This window comes from Lethenteron reissneri, chromosome 47, assembly GCF_015708825.2.
Source record: "Lethenteron reissneri isolate LAM-NWPU_2019-01 chromosome 47, ASM1570882v1, whole genome shotgun sequence".
In the NCBI taxonomy this organism is placed as follows: domain Eukaryota; kingdom Metazoa; phylum Chordata; class Hyperoartia; order Petromyzontiformes; family Petromyzontidae; genus Lethenteron; species Lethenteron reissneri.
The window spans coordinates 6,145,437-6,167,828 of record NC_083825.1 but is presented as its reverse complement, the minus strand read 5'-3'; the positions used below and the strand labels follow the sequence as shown (position 1 = coordinate 6,167,828).

The window sequence follows — 22,392 nt, the reverse complement described above, 5'->3', positions numbered from 1 at the left end:
ATGTACCGTACTCGTAATGGCAGAACTACACGACTCCAGGAAGCATATAAAAAATATACCTCGCACGTAAGGCCGAGCGACGGATACACAAGGCTTCGTCTCCTCCAGCGCCGATGTTTGACACACCGCGCTAGGTCGTCATTTAAGGGCGAGTAAACTGAGAGGAGAGGCCCAGGAAGGGGGTTCAGACGTTCGTCACTGGTGTTGGTCGTGAGCGGGAATCGAACTCCTACCGTGGAGAGGTTCGTGGTACTGTGGGGTTGCGCTAACCCCACTTGCTGGCAGAACTTGCCCCAACAGTCTGCGTAGGCTACACGGGGGACCTTTGTTTAGAGACCACAAAGGGCACTACAGTGGTGAGATGTTTACTCCCTCGCCTGGTGCGCAGGAAGCCGTGGGTACGATCCCGACCCTGACCCCTGCTGTATATTTGGAGTTTGCGTGTCTCTCTCCTCGTGGTCGCGTGGATTTTTCTCCGGGTCCTCTGGTCTTTCCCTCCACATTTAGAATCAACGTCACCGCGCGTTTGAGAGTTTTTGCCTGCTATAAGTGTCCACGTGATACACCACTTTGTTGAGCGATCATTTGTGGCCTGGTCGCTTCGGGAAAAAGACCCATATAGCTCAGTGGGGCCTTAAGCTGGCGAAATAAAAAAATGTTTTTAGTTGCTTTTTAGAGGCACAGGGACACTCGCCCTCACACGCGATGGCGCTGTCGGCACAGAGAAACGTGTTAGAGAAGCCAACGATGCAGAACACACGCACGCACGAGCAGGCACGCGGCGTACTAACTTGTTGCCAACGTTGATCTGAACCACCTGGAAAGACAAAGAGAGACGTGCGGAGTTGTGCAGGCGCCCTGCGGCTACGAAAGCACGTCAGCTCGGGGAAGCTGCCCCAGAGATTCCATCGCCCGTCATTGCGACCGTGTCAGGCCAGTCCCCTGGCGTGTGCTCCTGGTCCGCTGGGAACTCAATCACTCGTAGGGCTCCTCTACAAGATAGGGCCTGGCCATTTCAAATAAAACAATGGATTACTCCATTCGATCATTCAGTGTCTCTCTCTCTCTCTGTCTCTGGACGGACTTGGGACCTGCCTATCTCTCCCTTTCTATTTGACATCTGTTAAAAAATTAGCTTTGGTTTCTCCATTGGATCATTCCGCGTCTCTCGCTCCGTCTCTGGACGGACTTGGGACCTGCCTATCTCTCCCTTTCTATTAGACATCTGTTAAAAAATTTGCTTTATAGATCATCGGATTCCTCCAGTATGAATAAATATCCTTGATTTTCATTTCATCTCTCATCTCACTTCACTTCCCTTCTCGTACTGTGCGCTGCAGCCATCAACGCCTCCTGGAAAACCCCTCGGTCAATCTGCGCTTCATGGGAGTTTAGTCCTGCTCTGCTGCTGTCCCCATAATCTGTGAACTCTCCCCACCCGAATTTTTCAGGGTCAAGCCCAGGGTCAAGCCACCTAAGGGGTGAGCTAGTATCCAGCTTCTACTGGATTATTATTCATAAAAAAGCTACAAAAACCATGCAATGTAACTGGTATTGGCCCAAACAACCCAATGCAAAAAATAAATACTTGCACTTGCTCAATTCGGATTATGCACAACGGAGCAGCAGCAACATCAAATCATCCCCTCCCCTACTGCCAAAACGTGGCAGGACCCTCCTGATAAAGTGTCTTGAGGCTCGGCGAGGCTTCCCTTGGTGAAAACAAGCGTAACAATCATCAACAAAGACAATAGCAACATCTTCTTGGTTCTTTCGGTAAAGTCACGTAGAAGGGAAATAATAAAATAATAAAAATAAACATAATAAAATACAATTCTCACGACGTTTCGGCCACAACGCAAGCAGCCGTCCTCAGGTGAAGATCAGGTCCGTCGGAAAGACAGCGTCTGAATGTGACTTTACCGAAAGAACCAAGAAGATGAATCCCCGCAGTCACGAAAACTTTAAATCGACAATAGTAACAATCGTGATGGAACATCAACACAGCCTAGGGCCCTGTGTAAGGCTGTCCCAAGAGGAGCCGTCGTTCGCTGGACGTAACACAGTTCGGCGTCGCTGGCCGCACCTTTTGGAGCACAAGAACCCTCACGGCCTTCCATCGCGGACGTAAGGGAGTCTCTGCGTCCTCAAGAGCGGCCAAGCTGCGCCCAAGGGCGCTTTTTGAAAGAGAAAAAAAAACGACCGGCTCAAAGTAAAGGGCGCCAACTTTGTTGCCGGCTCGTCCCCACTGGCGAGGGCTTGCAGCTGTGCTGGCACGTGAAAAGACTTACTTTCCCCAAACGAGAGCAACATGCATTTTGAACAATAAAATTACGTAACTATTCGAATTTCATAAATCACTTTTGTCAGACTCTTTGTCGTACACACACCGACCCGAGCCACGAGAGGCGATATCCGCTCGGTAACGATGGCCAGGAATGCCAATAAATGGGCTCGTGGGGTACATATTTCTTTATTTGTTATTTTATGTGGAGACAGAATGAGCTGTGCTCATATTGCTTTTACTTATAATGCTCCACGGCAACGCATATTGAGTTTGTTTATGGTGTTGCTTTTTCCTTGAACGGGGTTCCCAAAGGATAGGGGTGACGCAATGCCGAAATGTTAACTCCCTCGCCTGGTATTCAGGAGGTCGTGGGTTCGATCCCGACCGCTGACGCCTACTGTTGTATATTTGTAGTTTGCGTGTCTCTCTCCCCGTGGTCGCGTGGATTTTTCTTCGGGTCCTCCGGCTTTAACCATCCACATTTAGAATCAACATCACGTGTTGAGAGTATTTGACTGCTATGAATTCCTCGTGATGAGCCACTTCGTTGAGCTCTCATTTGTCGCCAGGCCGCCGCTGAAAATGAGCTATGTAGCTCAATGGGCCTTACCTGGCAAAATACAAATAATTTAGTTTAATTTAACACGTAGGCTTTCGCGACCAATATTATTCATAATCGACGTTTTTGGGTTAGATCGCGTTATTTATAAATGTGCCGTAACCCTCCACCACCCAACCACAACATTTACAATGTTTCACTCTTCAACACACCGGTGGGCTAAAGCAGTGAACTATTTGTCTTTTGTCAACGTGACACTTTTTTGCTGATTGGCCCTGTCGGGTGGTGGAGGGTTACGACACATTTATAAATAACGCGATCTAACCCAAAAACGTTGATCATGAATTTAGTTTAACTTGAGAGTGCTCTTGCCAATAATATCAAGCCATCTCGCAGCTTCATGCTTAACAAGCCCGACTCAGCTGATGAGACCCAGAAGGTCAAAACCAATCCAGAGTTTGCTGACTTAGACAAACACTGCTTGGTTAATATTGCTCTGGAAAAAAAAAAACAATGATCGCCTGACCCTGGACGTGCTCCGGAATAATAGTTGTTACTGGAACTTCTGCGTGCGGAGCAGGCACAGAAGCGAATCTCTGCTCTCATGCGCTTGAATCCACAAGAGGGCGTCTCTGTGTCGACCAACTTCCAGGGCCACCTGGAAGCCGCATGGGCCGAGCCGCATTTCATTTCAAAACATTGACACGGCATCAATCTCGTCGGGCGGCGGGGAAACAAGACCATTTGCACGGAGGCCCTCGGATTGATTTCTTTGCATTTGTCGTGCTTCGTTTTTTTTTATAAGGGACATCTGACTTATTGATCGCAGGCGGTTGATTTTGGCCCCGATGTTGCCGCCGCGGAAGAAGGCGGCGGCTGGGTGGGTGGTGGTAGGGGGGGCCACCAGAGGGGGCCACCCCACCCCCCCCTCCCCCCCAACTGCAGCCACAGCCGTCACGGAAAGAATTGCGGACGTCACCAGAGTAGCTTGTGGAGCCCGCAACGTTCCCTTTTGTCGAGGGGCAGGAGGCCGACGTTTGGTCCCTCCGTGCCCGGGGTATCTGCGGCCGGCGGACGAGCTGCGTGCGCCGTCACCGATCGGCGACGGTGCGATGCCGAGCTCTCATACCAGTGCGCGTCGTCGTTGTTGTTAACTCGGGCAATTTTTTGTTTTGTTTTACCGTGCAGCTTTAGCGCTTTGCTGTAACTTTCATTCGGGGGAGGGGGGGGGGAAGGTCATTTTTGTACATTCTTCAAATGCAGTTCGCTCGCCGAAAGCCTGCCCCATGTATATTTATGGATCACTGCAACGTTACGACCTGCAAAGTGCGTAATGCACACACCGCCGGCGAGGCAATAAGCCATTACATTTAGTACGCGAACTGAAACTATCGTGTAGGTGACGAAACCACCACCGTACCCGGACATCACTCCAAAAAAAAAAAGAGAGGATGAAAAAATAACTAGAAAATAAATAACTCGTACTTGATTAGAACCTTCATTAGTGTGCTTCTTTCATGCTAAAAAGATGTCATCAAGAAGGTAAATTGCAAGGAGACTAACCGTGGTAAAAAAGAATAATAATAATAATATGCAGGTAAATAAAAAAACGTCTGGCCGTCAGCAATCCAAATAGTGGGTGGAGGCCTCCATATGCGGTGTCATTGATGGGGGTCTTTCTGACCGTTCCTCACCGTGCTGCTGGAGCGTGGCCCCCGCCACCATCGCTGCTCGCCACGGGGGTTGGCAGTCGCCCCGGAAACAAAACTCGCGTCGCAGAGTTCATCGCACGGCGCGCTAAACCGATGTGCCACCACTCCCCATGAGCGCTGTTCGTTCCGATAAAGGAGTTGGGAGGAGCGGGTTTCCCCACACTCCCTCCCCTCCCACCACCGAATCGCCAAAAACGCAAACCTCTTAAACGCCTTCTTAAAAATGTCCAAATATGTCACCAAAGTCAGCGGCGAGGAATTCCGCAACTCTCCGCAACGCAGTGCGCGCAGGGGAGCTCCGAGTTCTCCCAGCCACAAACCCCACACCGCTTACACGCTGAGCCACCACAGACTTACACGGAGACCCGGAGACTCGCACACACTTACATGATGAGTCACAGACTTATAGAGACCCATAGACTCGCACACACTTACACGATGAGCCACAGACTTATAGAGACCCGTAGACTCTCACACACTTACATGATGAGTCACAGACTTATAGAGACCCGGAGACTCTCACACACTTACACGCTGAGCCAAAGACTTACACAGAGACCCGTAGACTCTCACACACTTACACGCTGAGCCACAGACTTACACGGATTGGCTGCAAGCGACACGTTACCCATCTTCGCTCTCCGCGTCATCATCACGGCATCACCACATCGTCACCGCATCCCCACCGCGTCGTTACAGCGTCATCACAGCGTCACCACCACGTCTTATTCAGCGCGACGCCCGCCCGACGTTTCGCTCCTGGGGAAAGGCTTCGTCCGGAGCCGCGGCCAAACCACGTTGACATTTCCCTTCTCTCGAGAAAGCTCCCGCGCACGCGCGGAGAAAACCGTCTCGGCACCATCCACAACCGCGAACGCCGATCCCGCGCGGGCGGGAAGTTCATCTTACCCATCTTGCTTCTCCTCCCACGTGCCTCGCCTCTGGCCCTCTGCCGCCTCGCCCGCGTACAGACCCGCAGGGGAGTTGTAGACCTTGGTCTGCGCCAAATTTTGAGGCCGGCGCGGCCGGGAAGGGGGAGGTCACACCGACGACCTTTTGGTTATTTTTTTTCTTGTATCCAGGCGGCGAGATGCGTGGGAATTATGCAATGTAAAGTCAAACAAAACGCGGAGAATGGTCGGAGGACGGCCCCACGGGCACGTCGTGAAAGCGGTTTATCGGGCAGTGTTTTGAGCCGAATGTTTTGTTCCGCTGGGTGTCCACAATGCCCTGCTGCTCTCTGTCTGATAAGCGACGCTTGGCTCAACACGAATGAGGAGTGTCGGAATATTTGGCCTCCGACGATTCGCTCCCGCTCTCTTCATTTCTCATTCGAGAACCCAGAACACTGACATCATGGAGGGAGCTACCAATTACGAACACGTGTCGAACCCCGAACAAGATGACCCCCAAATGGAGGGTCGTCTGGAGGCACTTGGGACTCACTCGCTGCTCTACCGCAGCAACGGGGGGGGGGGGGGGGGGGGCAACCGATGGGAAGCCGCAGATTACCTCGCTCCCCCGCTATCAATTAGACAAATTGCCGCGATCCAAGGTCGCGACCTCAGCTTACCCAACCAATGTGGGGGAAACTGCTCGACCGTACTTCACCACACTGGATAGTGCAGTTTGGTGAATAGCGAGGAGCATAGTACAGCGCAGCAATGGGGCTTCCCTGCAACCGTCCTGTGCTGAGGACGCAGACTCGCAATACCGGCACCCAAACACCTCAAACCTACGTTAACTGGGGAGAGAGGCAGGAGGAATTGCAGACACCCTGAACTTTAAACGCATAATGATATAATTCAATATGATAAAATTTTATTTCATGTTCAGACTTGCGTACGCTTAAATGTGTGACGCTAACGACAATGAAAAGCGCTTTGTCGTGTCGTGTGGCTTTCGTTATCTTTTTAAGAGGGGCGACAAGGCCGGAAAGGAAATGAGGTCGTGCGCAGCAGGGCACAAGGTCAGAGGTCAGAGGGCAGAGGGCAGCAGGACTGAAGGAGGAAAAGCAAGAATTCGCTCCGGGGGAACCTGGAAGAACGCAGAAGAGAACAGTGCCGCAGAGATTAACCTCAAACGAATCCCTCAATCATGCATGCTCCTTGACCCCCCCCCCCCCCAAATACTCAATTACAAGTTTGAGACGAAACGTACGAACGGAACTTGCGCACGCCGGCGACGCGTCGTGCAAAACCATCGAACGTTCGCTCGCTTCTCAAACGGAACCGAGTTTGCCGAGAGACAAAGTCGACGGGCACACTTGTGCATGTGACAACTCCACTCGTTTGGCTTTGGTCAGGCGCCGGGTGGTGCGCACATCCCAGATTCACATTGCCCCTCCACGATAATCTCACGCAAAGGAAACCAACTGTGAATTTGTAATGCTGGCGGCGAAAGCCTACGTGTGAAAATGCAGTTTAACACGTAGGCTTTTCGCGACCAGTATTATTCGGATGATTGACAGAAGATGCTGGATGTAATGACCAGCGAAACGTCGTACTCAAATTCTAAATGTTGTGGATTCACTCTTCAAACGCACCGGTGGGCTGAAGAAGTAACTAATTGGCATTTTGTTAACGTGACACTTTTTTACTGAATGGCCGTGTCGGGTGGTGGAGGGTTGCGACATATTTATAATAACGTGATCTAACCCCAGAAACCTTTATTATGAGTGTGAAAATGCAACTACCAGTTCATCCAATTTCAGAATGGCCTTTTCATTCGCACGGCCCGTTTGTCAATCCACTGCTGGATTAGGGGCACTACCCATGCCTTTCAAACCGTGGCAGATGTTTTGACCGTACGTCACCACGCCGGTCAGTACGGATCGGTGTCGGAGGTGAGGCTGTGTACAGAACAACAGCAAATTCCTAGCACACCCGTCTTTCGCCCATCCAAGCACTATCCAGGCTCCGCTCTGCTTAGCTTCTGAGATGTGCCGACAACGGGTGCATACCGAGTGAGTTGGACTGTTTGGCGGAAGCAAACAAAAATGTAGAACAGTATTTTATTCGCACGGGAAAAGGCCTCACTGAGTCTCAGGAAACGTTCATCGGCTGTGTCTTGCATTACAATGTTTGGTCAAATCCCTGTCCAGTTTGTTTGCGTGTGGGAGGGAAACTTCCCAGAGAAATCTATCAACAATTGATGAAAAAAAATGTGCAAAGGCCGCATCTACAAAGCTAAAATAATAAGACATGTATGCCTGGGCTGCTCACTGGGCTGTTGGTAGTTCCTGCCACACAAAGTTACAGAGCCCCATTGCCTTCAGACTCAAAAGGATGAACCAAAAAAAGAATTCCCTTTATATTAACAAACGCCAAGCCTCACCGAGTCTCAGGACTAAGTTTTACAAACATCCTGCATTGGGATATTTGGCCAAGTGTGGCATGAATTTAGATGTTTGGCCAATTGCACGAACGAGAATTTGGCACGTGGGAAGAAAATCCTAAGCCCGTAGGAAACCTGCGAGGAGTACTAAGAAATAACCACTTGAAGCTCCGTACACAGACAGATTCACTTCCACCGCACCCGTAGTTTGGAAGTCTCTCCCCTCAGCCATCCGTGCTGACGAATTCCCTGTCCCTATTCAGTCCAGGCTCAAGTCCTTCCCCTCTTCTCTTGTGATTGTCTATTGTGATGTTACTATGGGGAAATGTGTCCCGGTATCCGGTGGTTTCCTGCGATGCCAATGTCCTTAAAAAGCATTCGCATTCAGGGCAGTGGATCGTAAATCCACTGCAATGGCCGCCATCCACTGACCATTTTTCAGGCCTAGGCCTGCAACACCTGGCGGCATTGCGAGGCAGTCTCCAATGCAAGTTCTAACCAGGATCAAACCCCCGCTTCGCTTCCGAGCTCTGACGAGATGGGACGTGATCCGGGGGTGATTTGGATCCCCAAAACGGCGAGAGGGGCCACCCAAACGGCACGCGGCAGTGAAAAGTTGCGCGAGATAATAAGGGGTTTTCGCGAATCGAGGAAAAGTTACGGGAAATCGGTAAAAAGACAACGATGGGGAGGATTGTAAGCAAGGGGGAGTGGGAGGCCGGGCCACTCAGTGACCCCCCACCCCCTACCACCCCCCCCCCCCCCCAAGGCGAATTTTTCGTTGCCGTTCCCAGCGCCGACCAGTAATCAGCTCCGTCTGGCGCAGCCAAAGCAGAGAGAGGCCCCTTTCCGGGTGCAACCAAGCCTAGTCGGGCAATCGTTTGAGAGAGAAATTGAGGATTTTACGGATCAGCCACTGGGGTCGGTCCGGGTGGCAGGGGGGGGGTGGAGGTGGTGGGGGGGGGAGACGTCGGGACGCGTCCCTAAGAACTCGGCTCAGGCGGAGATAATGGAGCAGGCCTGCGATTGCTTGCTGTCGCAGAGATTGCTCGGAGGACAGGGCCCTCGCACGGAGGGGTGAGCTCAGGAGGGTCCCCGAAATGGAATCGAGCAGAAGATGGGGGGGGGGGGGGGGGGCGAGTGATGGATGCGGCTGAGCCGAGCAGCAGATCAAAAATAAAAAAAGCATAAGTAAAAATGTAATAAGGAAACTCTCGTGCCAAATGCTGCCAGAAGGGCATTTACGAGAGGATGGAACTCAAGATCGCCCCCTCCAGAGAGGGAAGTTGGCCTACCCTTCCACACTGGCCAAATGTCTACGGAAAGTAAGGAGCACCCAGGACTAGATCCCATCGCACGCGGCCCGCCGATCACAGTTCCTATGACCACTGTTTCATTGCTTTTATGGCTTTATTTTAGTGATTTTCGAAAATTGTTTTGGTTTGGCCATGTTTGTTTGTTGTAGTACAGAGTTAGACTGATGGCCTTAATCTAAGTTGTCTTGTGGTTGTTGTTGTTTGACTTGCATCCCACTGGGATATTTGCACAGGGTTGGTGTACGGTGATTTTTTCTGCAATATTTTGCTGTCTTTTCTTGGATTTTCTGTTTGCACATAGTCACTTTAAGATGTTTTCTTGTTCATTTTTTTTTATTGTGGTTGCACCCGATTCAAGAGCCGAATAGTTCACAGGGCTATACCTAATAAATAAACTTTGAACTTTGACTATCCACCGCGTCGCCATTCATACCGCGGGGCGGGCGGGCGGATGCGGGAGAGATTTAAGACACCTGCCCATTGTTTCAAACTTGCCACTCGGGGAGATCAAATCGAACCGGGAAGCCTCTGCAGTGCAAGTCCAGAAGAAGAGTAACCCCATGACACCACGGAGCCCACGGTGAGTTCGGAAGAAAGGACCAAGGAGGAACAGGAGGAAGAGAGGTACAGGGAGGGAAAGGTTGTCGCCAAATGTGGTGTGTGTGTGTACGCGCGTGTACGAACTGGTGTGGGTGTGGTGTGTGCACGAGCCGGACATTGTCTTGCAAGAGCCAAGCTGGGTGCCATGTGTGTGTGTATGTGTATGAGCTGGGTTGCGTGTGTGCGTCTGCGTGTGTGTGTGTACGAACTGGGGTGAGTGTGGTACGTGTGTGTGCGAGCACGTGTGTGCACAAGCCAGGCTGGATGTGTGTGCGTGTGTGTGTGCACGAGCCAGGCTGGGTGTGTGTGCGTGTGTGTGTGTGCCAGCTGCGTTGCGTTTACGTGTGTATGTACGAGCCAGGCTAGTCCGGCAAAAACAACCCCCTACCTCCTCGTTGGTGACTTAAATGCCCGAGTTGGCCATGATGCTGGCACCTGGTCTGGAGTGATTGGAAGGCATGGGCCAGATCAGCTCAATAACAACGGTAGGAGGCTGCTAGATTTTTGTGCAGCCCATGGGCTTGTAATTACCAACACACTGTTCCGGCGCATCCACACAACATCATGGATGCATGCCGGGTCCAAGCAAGAACATCTGCCGGACTACATAGTGACGGAACAGCAGATGAGCGCCCATGTCCTTGACACCAGGACCTACCGTGGAGCTGATCTGCCCACTGACCATCGACTTGTCATCTGTAAGATGTGCCTGGTGGGTGTACACCCAGGACCCGATTCAAACAAATTGTGGCATGGTTTCTGCTTGCTGATGAAAGTTGCAAGCGAGAATTTCATCATCGCTTGCGGCTGGGGTTGGCATCGTCCCCCACTTCTCCTGATGTCGATGGGAAATGGGCAAGGTTTAGGACTGTGGCTCATGCAGTTGCAATGGCTGCTCTGGGTACATAGTCCATACCTCCACAGAGGAGGTGTTCAGGCTGGCTGAGAAAAAGCAACAGGCCCACTCTCATCATCTACAGCATCCCACGTCAGAGAATGAGCAGGCTTACCGCAGCCTTCGCTCGGAGGTTCGGAGAGCCATGAGGCGCTGCAAGGATGGGTGGTGGTCGCGGGTTGCTGAGGAGATGGAGTCTGTCTCAATGGCCCGCGATCACACATCGCTCTTTTTAACTCCATCAAAAAAGTAACCTGCAGTGCTACACCTATTACCATCATTAGGGGAAAGAACGGTGATCCAATCTCCGACCCCCAGGAACAGGTTTGCAGATTTGCTGAGTATTTATGTTGGGTCCTGGGGGAGGGTAAATCCCTCAGCTTGGAAAACATTGTGGGACAAAATGGGGATGATCCTGCTGAGGCTGCGGTGCCTGTGAGTGGCTGGCTGAGGCGCCATCTGCTGAGGAAGTACTGGAGGCGATCAACAGCATGAGACCAGGAAAGGCACCAGGCAGAGATGATCTCCCAAGCGAAATGCTTAGGGAGGGTGGCGTTTGTGCACAGACTGCCTTACATGACATAATAACAACAGTCTGGACCACTGGACGGGTTCTGCACGATTGGACGGATGCCCTGGTGGCCCCCCTCTTTAAAAAGGGGGACCGTACAGACTGTAACAACTACAGGGGCATCTCATTCCTCAGTGTGCCGGGAAAGGTCCTGGCAAGGATTATTCAACATCAGCTTGCCAGGCACGCTGAGGAGAGGCTTGCGGAGCCGCAATGCGGTTTCAGGCCTGGGCTCTGGGATGTTCTTCGTGCTTTTGGAGTCCCTGACCCTCTGCTCACGATCATTAAGGACCTTCATGATGGTGAGCGGGCCTGGGTAAAACTACGTGGTCAGGAGTCGGAGCCATTTCCTGTTCTCCTTGGGGTGCGACAGGGATTTTCTCTGGCTCCCACATTTTTAAACATATATTTCGACCACGTAGTTCGTGAAGCCTTCTTTGGGAGGCTGATCGACGCCCGGGTGCGGTCAAGGGATGGCTCCCTATTGCTCAACCATGTTATGTATGCCGATGATCTGGTAATTGCTGCTCACTCAGAGTTGGAGGCGCTGCTGCTGAACTTGGAGCTTGCCACTAAGAGGTGGGGCCTTACCATCAGCCCCACCAAAACTTAGCACCTGCCTGGGTATTTTGTACCATCGAACACTCCACCCAATAACTCCCAATTGGTGATGGGGCAGTTGTGGAGAGAGTGGAGAGTTTCCCATACCTGGGCAGTGTGCTCATGACCGGCTCCGGTTTGACAGCAGAGGTCTCACTCCGAATCAGTCGAGCGGCATTATCTTTTCATCGGTTGCGTAACGCTGTGTGGAAACTACCTGGTCTGTCACTCCGCACGAAGCTTCAGGTCTTCTCGGCCACAGTTATTCCCTCCCTTCTCTACGCTTGCGAAACGTGGACCCCCCTAATGGAGCATCTTCGCCAGTTAGAAACATTTAAGCTGGCCTGACCACACCTACAATCTGCCCCGTGACCTCCTGCCAGCAGGCGTTCAACACTTCACATGGCCTCAACGTGGACACAAGCATCGTGGTGAAGTCACCGCCACTTAGTGGCGAATGGCGGTTGTTGTTGTTGTGTGCGTGTGTGCCAGCTGCGTTGTGTGTACGTATGAGCCAGGCTGGATGCGGCATGTATGTGGTGTGTGTATGTGAGCTTGTGTGTGTATGCGTGCGTGTGTATGCGTGCGTGTGCACAGACACGCGCGTGTCTGTGTGTGTGTGTATGCATGCGTGTGTCTGTGTGTGTGTATGCGTGCGTGTGCACAGACACGCGCGTGTCTGTGTGTATGTGTGCGTGTGAGTATGCGTGCGTGTGTATGCGTGCGTGTGCACAGACATGCGCCTGTCTGTGCGTATGCGTGCGTGTGTATGCGTGTGTGTGCACGCACGTGTCTGTGTGTGTGTATGGGTGCGTGTGTATGCGTGTGTGTGTACAGACACGCGCGTGTCTGTGTGTGTGTATGCGTGCGTGTGTATGCGTGCATGTGTATGCGTGCGTGTGCACGCACGTGTCTGTGTGTGTGTGTGTGTACCTTCTGGTGAGGCACGACGACGGGGGCGCTCTCGATGATGGGGGTGGCCGTGGGCACGGGGGCTGGTCGTTTACCCCTGAAATTAGCAACGGCAGCGGAGGTAGCGGCAGCACAAAACACACGAGTGTCGTGTTAATGGTGGTGGGAGCAGCAGCAGCAGGAGCTGCTCATCTCGTCAAAGAGCCTAAACCATCATCAAGCGGTGGTCCTGGCAGCAGCGAGAGCCATCGGACAAAGACTGCGGTCACCGCATCATCACGCTTTCGCATGAGCTTCTGCGGCCGTCTGGAACGCTCTTCCTTCCGATGTTCGGAAGCCAATGGGAGCTATTCACTTTTAAATCGTCTAGATTAAACACTGCTTTCATTAGAAACTGATTTTTGCGTTTGGTTTGTTGTCCTTCCCCCGCACCTCCGATTATCATGAAGCACGTGGCGAATTCTGTTTTGATGAAGAGCAACAAGAAGAAGATAAAAAGAAACCACACGAATATATAAAAGCCCATGAACATTCAAATATAAAAAAAAAAATTCTTAGAAATGTTTTGCCGTTACCGGTATACGACACGTACATTCTCGTTGCGTGTGCGTCTTACTAATGCACCTCAGCTTCAGGTTGCGTTACTACTGGGGGAAGGGCAGGTCTTCAATGCATTTCCAGTTTATACGTTTCATTCCAGTCGTGGGCACAGTGGCCTTGGGATGAGCTCCTATGACCACCGCAGAAGTTAAATTGCACAATCGCCGCTCTCAACACAGGTGTGGCAGGCAAAGACAAAGATCCCCTCTGTAGCCTCAACAGACTGTTGGGGCATGTGCTGTTAGCGATCAGCACCTATGAAGGCCGACACGAGGGGGTGGGTGGCCAGCACCACGCCTGGCCGCCTTTATCTCCCCAGCGCTGATGTTTACACACCGCGCACCAGGTACTCATTTGAGGCCAAACCGACCTAGGGGAGGGGCCCAGGACCGGTTCAGATAATCCTCACTGGTGTTGGTCGTGAGCGGGAATCGAACTCGGGTCGCCGGGATAGTAGCGGGGCGTAGCGCTGACCGCCATGCTACCGCACCCCCCCCCCCTCGTCACCCACGCGCACCTCAGCGTTATCCGACAACACGCAAAACAGCAGGCGTGTCCACACGGCACAAAGAGGCCCTTGCAGCGAGAGAAGTTAACGAGAGTGGCGCGGGAATTACAAACGCAGCGTTGTTGCCGTTGTTGTTGTTGCCAGCAAAAAAACATCCCCCTCCCTCCCCCAGTCTAGAACCCGATTAGTTTCGTCGGCTAAGATGCCTTTACGGACTCATGGATGAGTATCGGTGCGGAACGGTAGCCGGTCCCGCGTGGCCGTGGCCCGGTGTGAAACAACGAGGGGGGAGCCCTGCGCGTTTCCCATCCCCGCTACAGAACGAGCGATGAACTCCCAGGGGTTAAAGTAGAGGAGCCAGGGGCTTGCGGCGGACGAACCGGCGCGCGGTTAATTTATTTAGCGGACGCACTCCCAAAGGCCGCCGGTCGAAACTACGACAACGCTGAGCCGGGAGCCCCGACAAACTCCGCTTTGCGCTGTTCTCCGCCCGTGGAAACCCAAAACCGCGCCGTGTTTTCTTAGCAACCAACTCGCTTCGTCAAACTCAGAGCAATGGTGGTTGAAGGGCGGGGGAGAGGCAGGAACGGTGGTGGGGTGGAAGAGGGCAGTGGGGGATGCTGGCCCGGTGCAGCTGCGGGGCGATGATTTTCACCGCGGCATTCCGGCGCGCGTACGCAAGCACCGGTGCCGTGGCGACCACACCTGAAACGTTGCCTCCTACGCCCCCCCCCCCCCATTCATTAATGTGGGGGGGGGAGAAAAATAAAACACGGAAACGAATTTTTTTTCATTTAAATCGGCGCTGCAACAAATAGCAGCCCCACGCCCACGTTTTTTTTTTATTTCGCTGCCTAAGTTCTGCAGCAACAGCAACAACAACAAAAACCGAGCCCCGTACAAACCGCGATGATGTCACGCAGCGAGCGCAAAATTGTTTAACCCCTCGCCGTCCCGTCCCGTGCGTGCGAGCGCAAGAGCGTTGGCCATGTAAGGTCTCGGACGGACAGAGAGCTCGGCGAGAGAGCGAGCGAGACAGCGAGCGAGAGCCCTCCACCAAAGAGCCGGGGGGGACACGGTCTGCGCGTGCCAGCCGGCAAGCCGGCCGCGTGCGCGCGCAACGCTAAGAGACTTCGGAAAGAAAAGAAAAAAACAGTGACGAGAGACAACGGGGAGAAGAAATCTGAACCGGCGTGATGCCGGGAACTCGATTTAGCATCAAGGGAGAAGAGTGCCGCTGCCGTGTCCGGCGGTGCTGCTGCCAAGACACACACACATGCACACACACACACGCACACACACACGCACGCACGCACACGCACACGCACACACGCACGCACACAACGCACGCACACACGCACGCACGCACGCGCACGCACACACGCACGCACACAACGCACGCACACACGCACGCACGCACGCGCACGCACACACGCACGCACACACGCACGCACACAACGCACGCACACACGCACGCACGCACGCGCACGCACACAACGCACGCACACACGCACGCACGCACGCGCACGCACACACGCACGCACACAACGCACGCACACACGCACGCACGCACGCGCACGCACACAACGCACGCACACACGCACACACACACACGCACGCACACACGCACGCACACAACGCACGCACACACGCACGCACGCACGCGCACGCACACACGCACGCACACACACATGCACACACACGCACACACACACGCACGCAAAGACAGATCACCCCCGAAGCCCCCCCCCCCCCCCCCCCCCCCCGATAGCCTCTCGCAGGCTGTTGGGGCAGGTGCCGTGAGCGGGCACCTATGGCACCCCGTTCCGGCACGGAAACACGAGGGGGGGTGGGGGTTGGCCAACACGGTGCACGGGCCGCCTTTGTCTCCCCAGTGCTGATGTTTACACGCTGCACCACGTACTGATTTGAGGCTGAGTCGATCTAGGGGAGGCCCAGGGTTTGTTGAAATACTCGTTACTGTTATTGTTCGCGAGCGGGAAATCAAACTCGGGTTATGGTAGCGCAGAGCGGTAACCACTTCGCTTCTAACGACGGCGCCACCACTCACCATAGCAAAGATCCCCCAGTAAAGCCTTATTCAGACTTGCGGCAAGTGCTGTTAGCGAGCACCTGTGAAGGCCGGCACGGCACACGAGGGGGTGGGTGGCCAGCACCACGCCCGGCCGCATTTGTTTCCCTAGTAGTGATATAGACACACCGCACCAGGTACTCATTTGAGGCTGAGTCGACCTAGGGGAGGCCTGGGACCGGTTGGCCGTGAGCGGGAATCGAACCCAGGTCGCCAGGATCGTAGCGCAGCGAAGCGCTAACTGCTGCACTACCACTCCCCACAACCATAGCACACATTCACAAACACGCGCACACACACATTCACAAACACGCGCACACACACACACATACACACATTCACAAACACACACACACAGGCAAACACACGCGCGCACACACAGACCAGCGCTCCGGCCAGCGGCCCAGCCGCACTGTGGAAGTTTGGCGACTTGAAAATGCTTTCCAGCGGTTACTGCTTAGATTACAGGCAGGATCTGCAAAGATAGCCTGCGTTTTAATGGACAAGATGGGTTCTACTGCGCTGTAATCATATCAAATCAACGCGGCTACTGGATACGGACTCGGTGCCCGAGGCCTGCCGTTCCTGCTCCGTCGTGCGTTTAAAGGTTCAGCCATCGGCGCGATTGGCATATACGTCACTGTAGCGATGGGAGAAAACGCAGGACAAAAAAAAAACAACCAGGAAATTTGTCCACAGTTTTGCGTGGGCGTCTCCTGGCCTGGAGAAGGTTTAAGTCTCCCACAGTGGCCGTGTCTGCCCTGGCTACAGCCACAGCCCTGGGGAGCAGCTCCCCATCCGGCGGTGGTGGTGGTGGCGGTACACGCCTGTGACCCGGTGCTTTGGAGCCAGGGGTTGGTGGGGCATATGGAGATTAGATTTTTTGTGAAACTCCCCGAGCCCACCGGGGCTGCGAGGTAGCCGGGGGTGGAGGTTCGTGAACCCATCCGCACCATCCTCTTACCCCGGTTGGTTACGTACGGTGCGAAAGAAGTTCAGCATACGTACGTACATCTCTATGGATGGATGAGCGTATGGGCGAGTTGTTTTTTTACGTACTCTAGTTTCTACCTCTCCAAGTTGAGTTGGCTGAGCGATCCCATTGCGGAATCGTCGTGAAAATTATCTAGAGGTTAAGTGAGGCACTCCCAGATAAATATATGGCATTATTATCAACATATGGCATTATTCAAATATTCAAAATTCCACTTACAGGCCAGTTTCGGGCATCAGAATGTTGTTGTTGTTGTTGTTCGAAATCCGGAGAGAAAGTTTCCCACCAACATGCCCGAATTGTTGTCCTTCCCCGCAACTCCAATTATCACGGTTGGCTGAGTAGGCTACGAAATAAGTTCAGCAGACATACCTACATTTCAAGGGTGTTACCAAGCTGCGTGTAGATTTTTTTCTTCATATATACTCGAATTTATTTAACCGGTCAGAAGAAATTTTAAAAAAGGTGGCTCGCGTGAGAAGTCCCCCTGGAGAAGTACGGGTGTCCGAGGTGGGAGTAAGGTCTGCTGCTCGAGTGGTTGATTGAACGAACGAGTGAGTAGTAGTTTATTGAGTGAACGAGTGAGTAGTTGTTTGAGTGAGTTGTTGAGTGGACGAGTGAGTGAGTAGTTGGTTGAGTGGTTGATTGAGTGAACGGGTTAGCGAGTCGTTGTTTGAGCGAGTTGTTGAGTGGTTGATTGAGCGAACGAGTCAGTGAGTAGTTGGTTGAATGGTTGAGTGAACGAGTGAGTAGTTTGTTGAGTGGTTGGTTGACTGAACGAGTGAGTGAGTAGTTGAGTGAGTTCTTGAGTGGTTGATTGAGTGAAGGAGCTAATTGGTGGGCGAGTAGTTGGTTGAGCGAGTTCTTGAGTGGTGGTCGATTGAGTGAGTGAGGAGTCCCCTGTGGAGATACACGAGCGTCCACGTTGCTGGGAAAACCTGCCTGTCGGAGATTTTGGCTCCTAAATGGCCAACGGAAGCACTTCCCGGCACACCGCTCGTTTAATACGATGCACAGCTACGGAAAAGGGTAACTTCTTCAGAAACCAGAGGGGGAAATTTCAGAAACCAGGCACCGTTTACTTTTGGTCACATGAGCAAATTTCTCACATTCCTCATCAGAATGGCTGAGTCCCCCCCCCCCCCCCCCAGCCTTTCAATCCAAATAAACATTTCCTTTAAGGGGCCCGCTGCTTTCTGCTGCATTTGCATCTGTCCCGTCTGGGTTCCAACGGCCATGCAATGCGAGTCGTGGTGATTGGTCATCCCCACCGGACTTGCAATCCGGAGCCGCTGGTTAGATGCGATCTCCCGGTGGGCGCTGACGATTGAAGCAATGGTCAGGTGTTGCTTTTTATTAAAAAAAATTGTTCAAATCCCATCCCGCGCCTCTGTCAACGCAGCAACACAGATGGGTCTCAACCACAGTGAAGCCGATTGGAAGGCCGCGTACGACGGAGTCAAATGTGGGTACTCCCAACTCTTCCAAGACGTCTGGTCAGCAAGGAAGAGAAGGCCAAAGCGCCTCCCGCGAGAGGAGGTTAGTCGAGATTTCACATAGGGTAGATTGGAAACAAATTTCTTTAGAGCTGATTTTTGTGTTTAGTTTGTTGTCCTTCCCCCCGCACCTCCGATTAGCACGATTGGCTACGTACGGTGCAAAAGAAGCTCGAAACGTGTACATTAGCACGTTGGGTTACGTACAGTGACGAAATAAATTCGACATACATACAACATACATACAACATACGTACATACATACATGGCGTGAGCAAGCAATCGTTGGGCTGCACCTTCCTTTGCCGTTTCCAATACGAATCACAAATCGTTCACTTTGCTGAAAAGCAGCGTGGGCTCGCTCACTTCCCAGAGGCGACTGTGGCCTCGTGTGCCAGGACTCGGGGAGCAGCAGCGCTGCCGCGGTGCTGGTTACCCTCCTGTGCTTTCGGTCCGAGCGGCTGAAATCGAATGGGGTGACAGGCCGTCCCAGAGGTCGCAACCGGGTACCCGATACCCGTACCCTACCCGATACCCGGCTACCCGTACCCGGCCGGGTACGGGTACAGGTACCCGTTTGCGACCCTGGTGCGGCCGGGTACGGGTAGGCCGTGAGTCACTGGGGAGTAACTGTTTGTTACTCATTTTCCAACGTCTTGTCTCTTCTCACAATTCAAGTTCTTAGAATCAACCCACCCGCGCCTGCAACATGGCTTCATCCCAGAGTTCGCAATTAGGTACCCGATACCCATACCCTTCCCGTACCCAGCCGGGTACGGGTACCCGTTTGCGACCCTGGTGCGGCCGGGTACGGGTACGGGTAGGCCGTGAGTCACTGGTGAGTAACCGTTTGTCACTCATTTCGGGTAGGGTACGGGAACGGGTAGGGTACGGGTACCCATTTGCGACCCTGGTGCGGCCGGGTACGGGAAAGGAATCAAAACCCGTGTGCGACCTCTGGGCTGTCCCCACCGTGGACGTCACAGATTAGAGCCTTAGACGACTCCTTTAAAAGCGCTCGTTGGCAGTCTGAGTCACGTACCCTTAATCGCCCCTCGGAGTGCTAATCAACATAATAACGAGATAGTTCCTCAGCGAGACACGGGAGGGTGTTCAATTACCGACTCCCCCCCCCACACCTCCGGTTTATTTCGAGACCACAGAGCAACGCACGGAAATAAAGTCATACCGATTTAAGACAGGCATTGAAGCCGCTATCCAGAGCCAGTGAATGTACACATACACGACACAAAGATCCCCCCGTGTAGCCTTCACAGACTGTTGGGGCAAGTGCTGTTAGCGAGCGCCTAAGAAGGCCGACACGGCGCACGAAGGGGTGGGTGGCCAGCACCACGCCCGACCACTTTTGTCTCCCCAAGTGACGATGTTTACACACCGCTTGAGGCTGAGTTAACCTAGGGGAGGCCCAGGACCGGTGCAGACAATCGTCACCGGTGTTGGCCGTGAGCGGGAATCGAACCCGTGTACCCCGGTACCGTATCGCGGCGTGCGAACCTCTACGCCACCGCTCCCCACGGATCGCGCACGTACTCGAGTGCGGATATTATATAACAACAGGAAATGTTGCTGCGGTGGTGGCGCGGGCTCGTCGATTCCGCAGGCCGCAGAGCGACGCTCCCTCGGCCCGTTGTCAGCGTCTCCCGCCGACGCCAAGCCGAGCCGCTACGCGTGAGTCTCCGTGGTGGTGGTTGGGGGGGGTGGGGGGGAGTAAGTTGGGGGGGGGGGGGAGTAAGTTGGGGGGGGGGGAGTAAGTTGGGGGGGGGGGGGAGTAAGTTGGGGGGGGGGGGAGTAAGTTGGGGGGGGGGGAGTAAGTTGGGGGGGGGGAAGTAAGTTGGGGGGGGGGGAGTAGTGGGGGGGGAAGTAGTTGGGGGGGGGGGAGTGTTGGGGGGGGGGGAGTGTGGGGGGGGGGAGTGTTGGGGGGGAGCGTTGGGGGGGGGGAACGTTGGGGGGGGGGAGCGTTGGGGGGGAGGGAGCGTTGGGGGGAGGGGAGCGTTGGGGGAGGGAGCGTTGGGGGGGGGGAACGTTGGGGGAGGGAGCGTTGGGGGGGAGGGAGCGTTGGGGGAGGGGAGCGTTGGGGGGGGGGGAGCGTTAGGGGGGGGGGGAACGTTGGGGGGGGAGCGTTGGGGGGGGGGAGCGTTGGGGGGAGGGGAGCGTTGGGGGGGGGGGAGCGTTGGGGGGGGGGGGAGTGTTGGGGGGGGGAGTGTTGGGGGGGGGGAGTGTTGGGGGGGGTCGGCAGACGGAACACTGAGGCTCGAGGCGCATGGGGCGCAAGAGAGGAGAGAACGCTGCCAAGCAGCAGCAGTGGCGGCGCGTGGGGCGGAAAATAAATAAACGAAGCCAAGGACGAGGGGCCCCGGTGTGCGTGCGTGTTTGTTGAACTTCTTTTGCACCGCACACAGCCAACCCGGCAGCTCAAGCAGCCTGGGATTCATGAAGAGAAAAAGGGAGGAGCGAACGGCTGCTCATATTCAGATGGCAACAGAGCCAATTGACGTCGATTAATCGCCTTTGTCTCCACCATGTCTGCAGCTCTTTTATTGCACTAAGTCTGTCTGATTAGTGTCTCTCTATATCCTGTCTGTCATCTCACTCGAAGTTTATCAAATGAGAGGAGGGAGGTGGGCGGAAAGAGGTGAGGCGGGGGGGCAGTCAAAAATATGTTTTGCTGGTGCCCCCCCCCCCAATGTGCCCGGACCACCGCCAGCAAACAGCTTGACACCAGGGGTGGCAGAACAGAACAGCACGGCACGGCACTCTAGCCGGCGCGGGGCTCACAGCGGCGAGATGTTAACTATCTTCGCGAGTTCAATCCCGACCCTGACGATGCCGGCTGTGTATATTTGGAGTTTGCGTGTCTCTCTCTCCGTCTCTCTCTCCCCGTCGTCACGTGGAGTTTTCTCCGGGTCCTCCGGTTTTTCCCACCGCATTTAGAAATGCGCGTTTAAGAGTGTATGGCTGCCATAGATTTCGACGTGATGACAAGCTACTTTCGTTGAGTTATCATTTGTGGCCAGGTCGCTCCTGAAAAAGAGCCATATAGCTAAGTGGGCATTACCTGGTAACATTTTTAAAAATGTAGCTCAAGTGCTGCTCGAATGAGCACCAGCTGATGTTTAACTCCTCCACGAGATTACTCTTTGGTTCTTTCGGTAAAGTCACATAGAAAGAAAATAAATGAAATAATAAACGTTTCGATTGCAACACAAGCAACCATCATCAGGCAATAATGAATGAGAAAACAAACAGTAAACCCAGAAATGCATTGCAACACAACACAGCCAACACAAGTGTCAACACCCTACCTGATTGATTACGTTCTTACAAAGATTGCTAAATTTGAGAGAGAGACAAAACACAGACACGGTATTGGTGAGCATGCACTCACCAATATCCGCCCTTTGCCACTAAGTGACGGTGATGTCACCACGGTGCCTGTGCCAGGCCAGGTGCACTTTGAGACCACGTGAAGTGCCGAAGGCTCACTAGCAGGAGGTCACGAGACAGACCCAGTAGGTGCCATGGGTTGGCTGACTGGTAGATGCACCAGCTGTACCCCCTACTGTGCCAACTTGCAGCATTTTAGCCGTCCGGTGCTCCGCTCGTTGTTGTGAGCTTCACTCCTCTGCCCTGCCTTGTTGCTGGACGGCGACTGCCTCCAATTGTCCAGTAACAGCAGCGTCCTTCACGAGCCTCCTCCATAGAGGCCGATCTTGACACCGCTGGTACCAGTTGTCGGCAAGTCCACTCAGCTCCACATCCTCCCGTACCGTATCAATCCATCTCTTCTCCAGCCCATGTCGTGTCCGTTTAGCCCCCTTTATGCGGCCAAACAGAACCTGCTTGGGCATGCAGGCTACATGACCCAGCCAACGCAGCCTTGCCTGCCAGAGGAG

General features: G+C 53.7%; 1 protein-coding gene across 3 annotated transcripts in view; it reads right to left on the bottom strand.

Moving 5' to 3' along the window:
- The window catches only part of LOC133354343 (LIM domain-binding protein 3-like), an 87,205-nt gene that overhangs the window by 38,910 nt on the left and 25,903 nt on the right, over window positions 1-22,392 (bottom strand). For 2 of the 3 annotated variants that reach the window (XM_061571109.1, XM_061571111.1), the window contains exons 2-3: window positions 12,810-12,885; window positions 792-817 (exon numbers count right to left, since the gene is read on the bottom strand). In XM_061571109.1, coding sequence (XP_061427093.1) covers window positions 792-817; window positions 12,810-12,885 — 102 coding nt within the window. Of the gene's footprint in view, window positions 1-791; window positions 818-5,467; window positions 5,557-12,809; window positions 12,886-22,392 lie in introns of all 3 variants that reach the window. The other variant, XM_061571110.1, reaches the window with a different exon arrangement.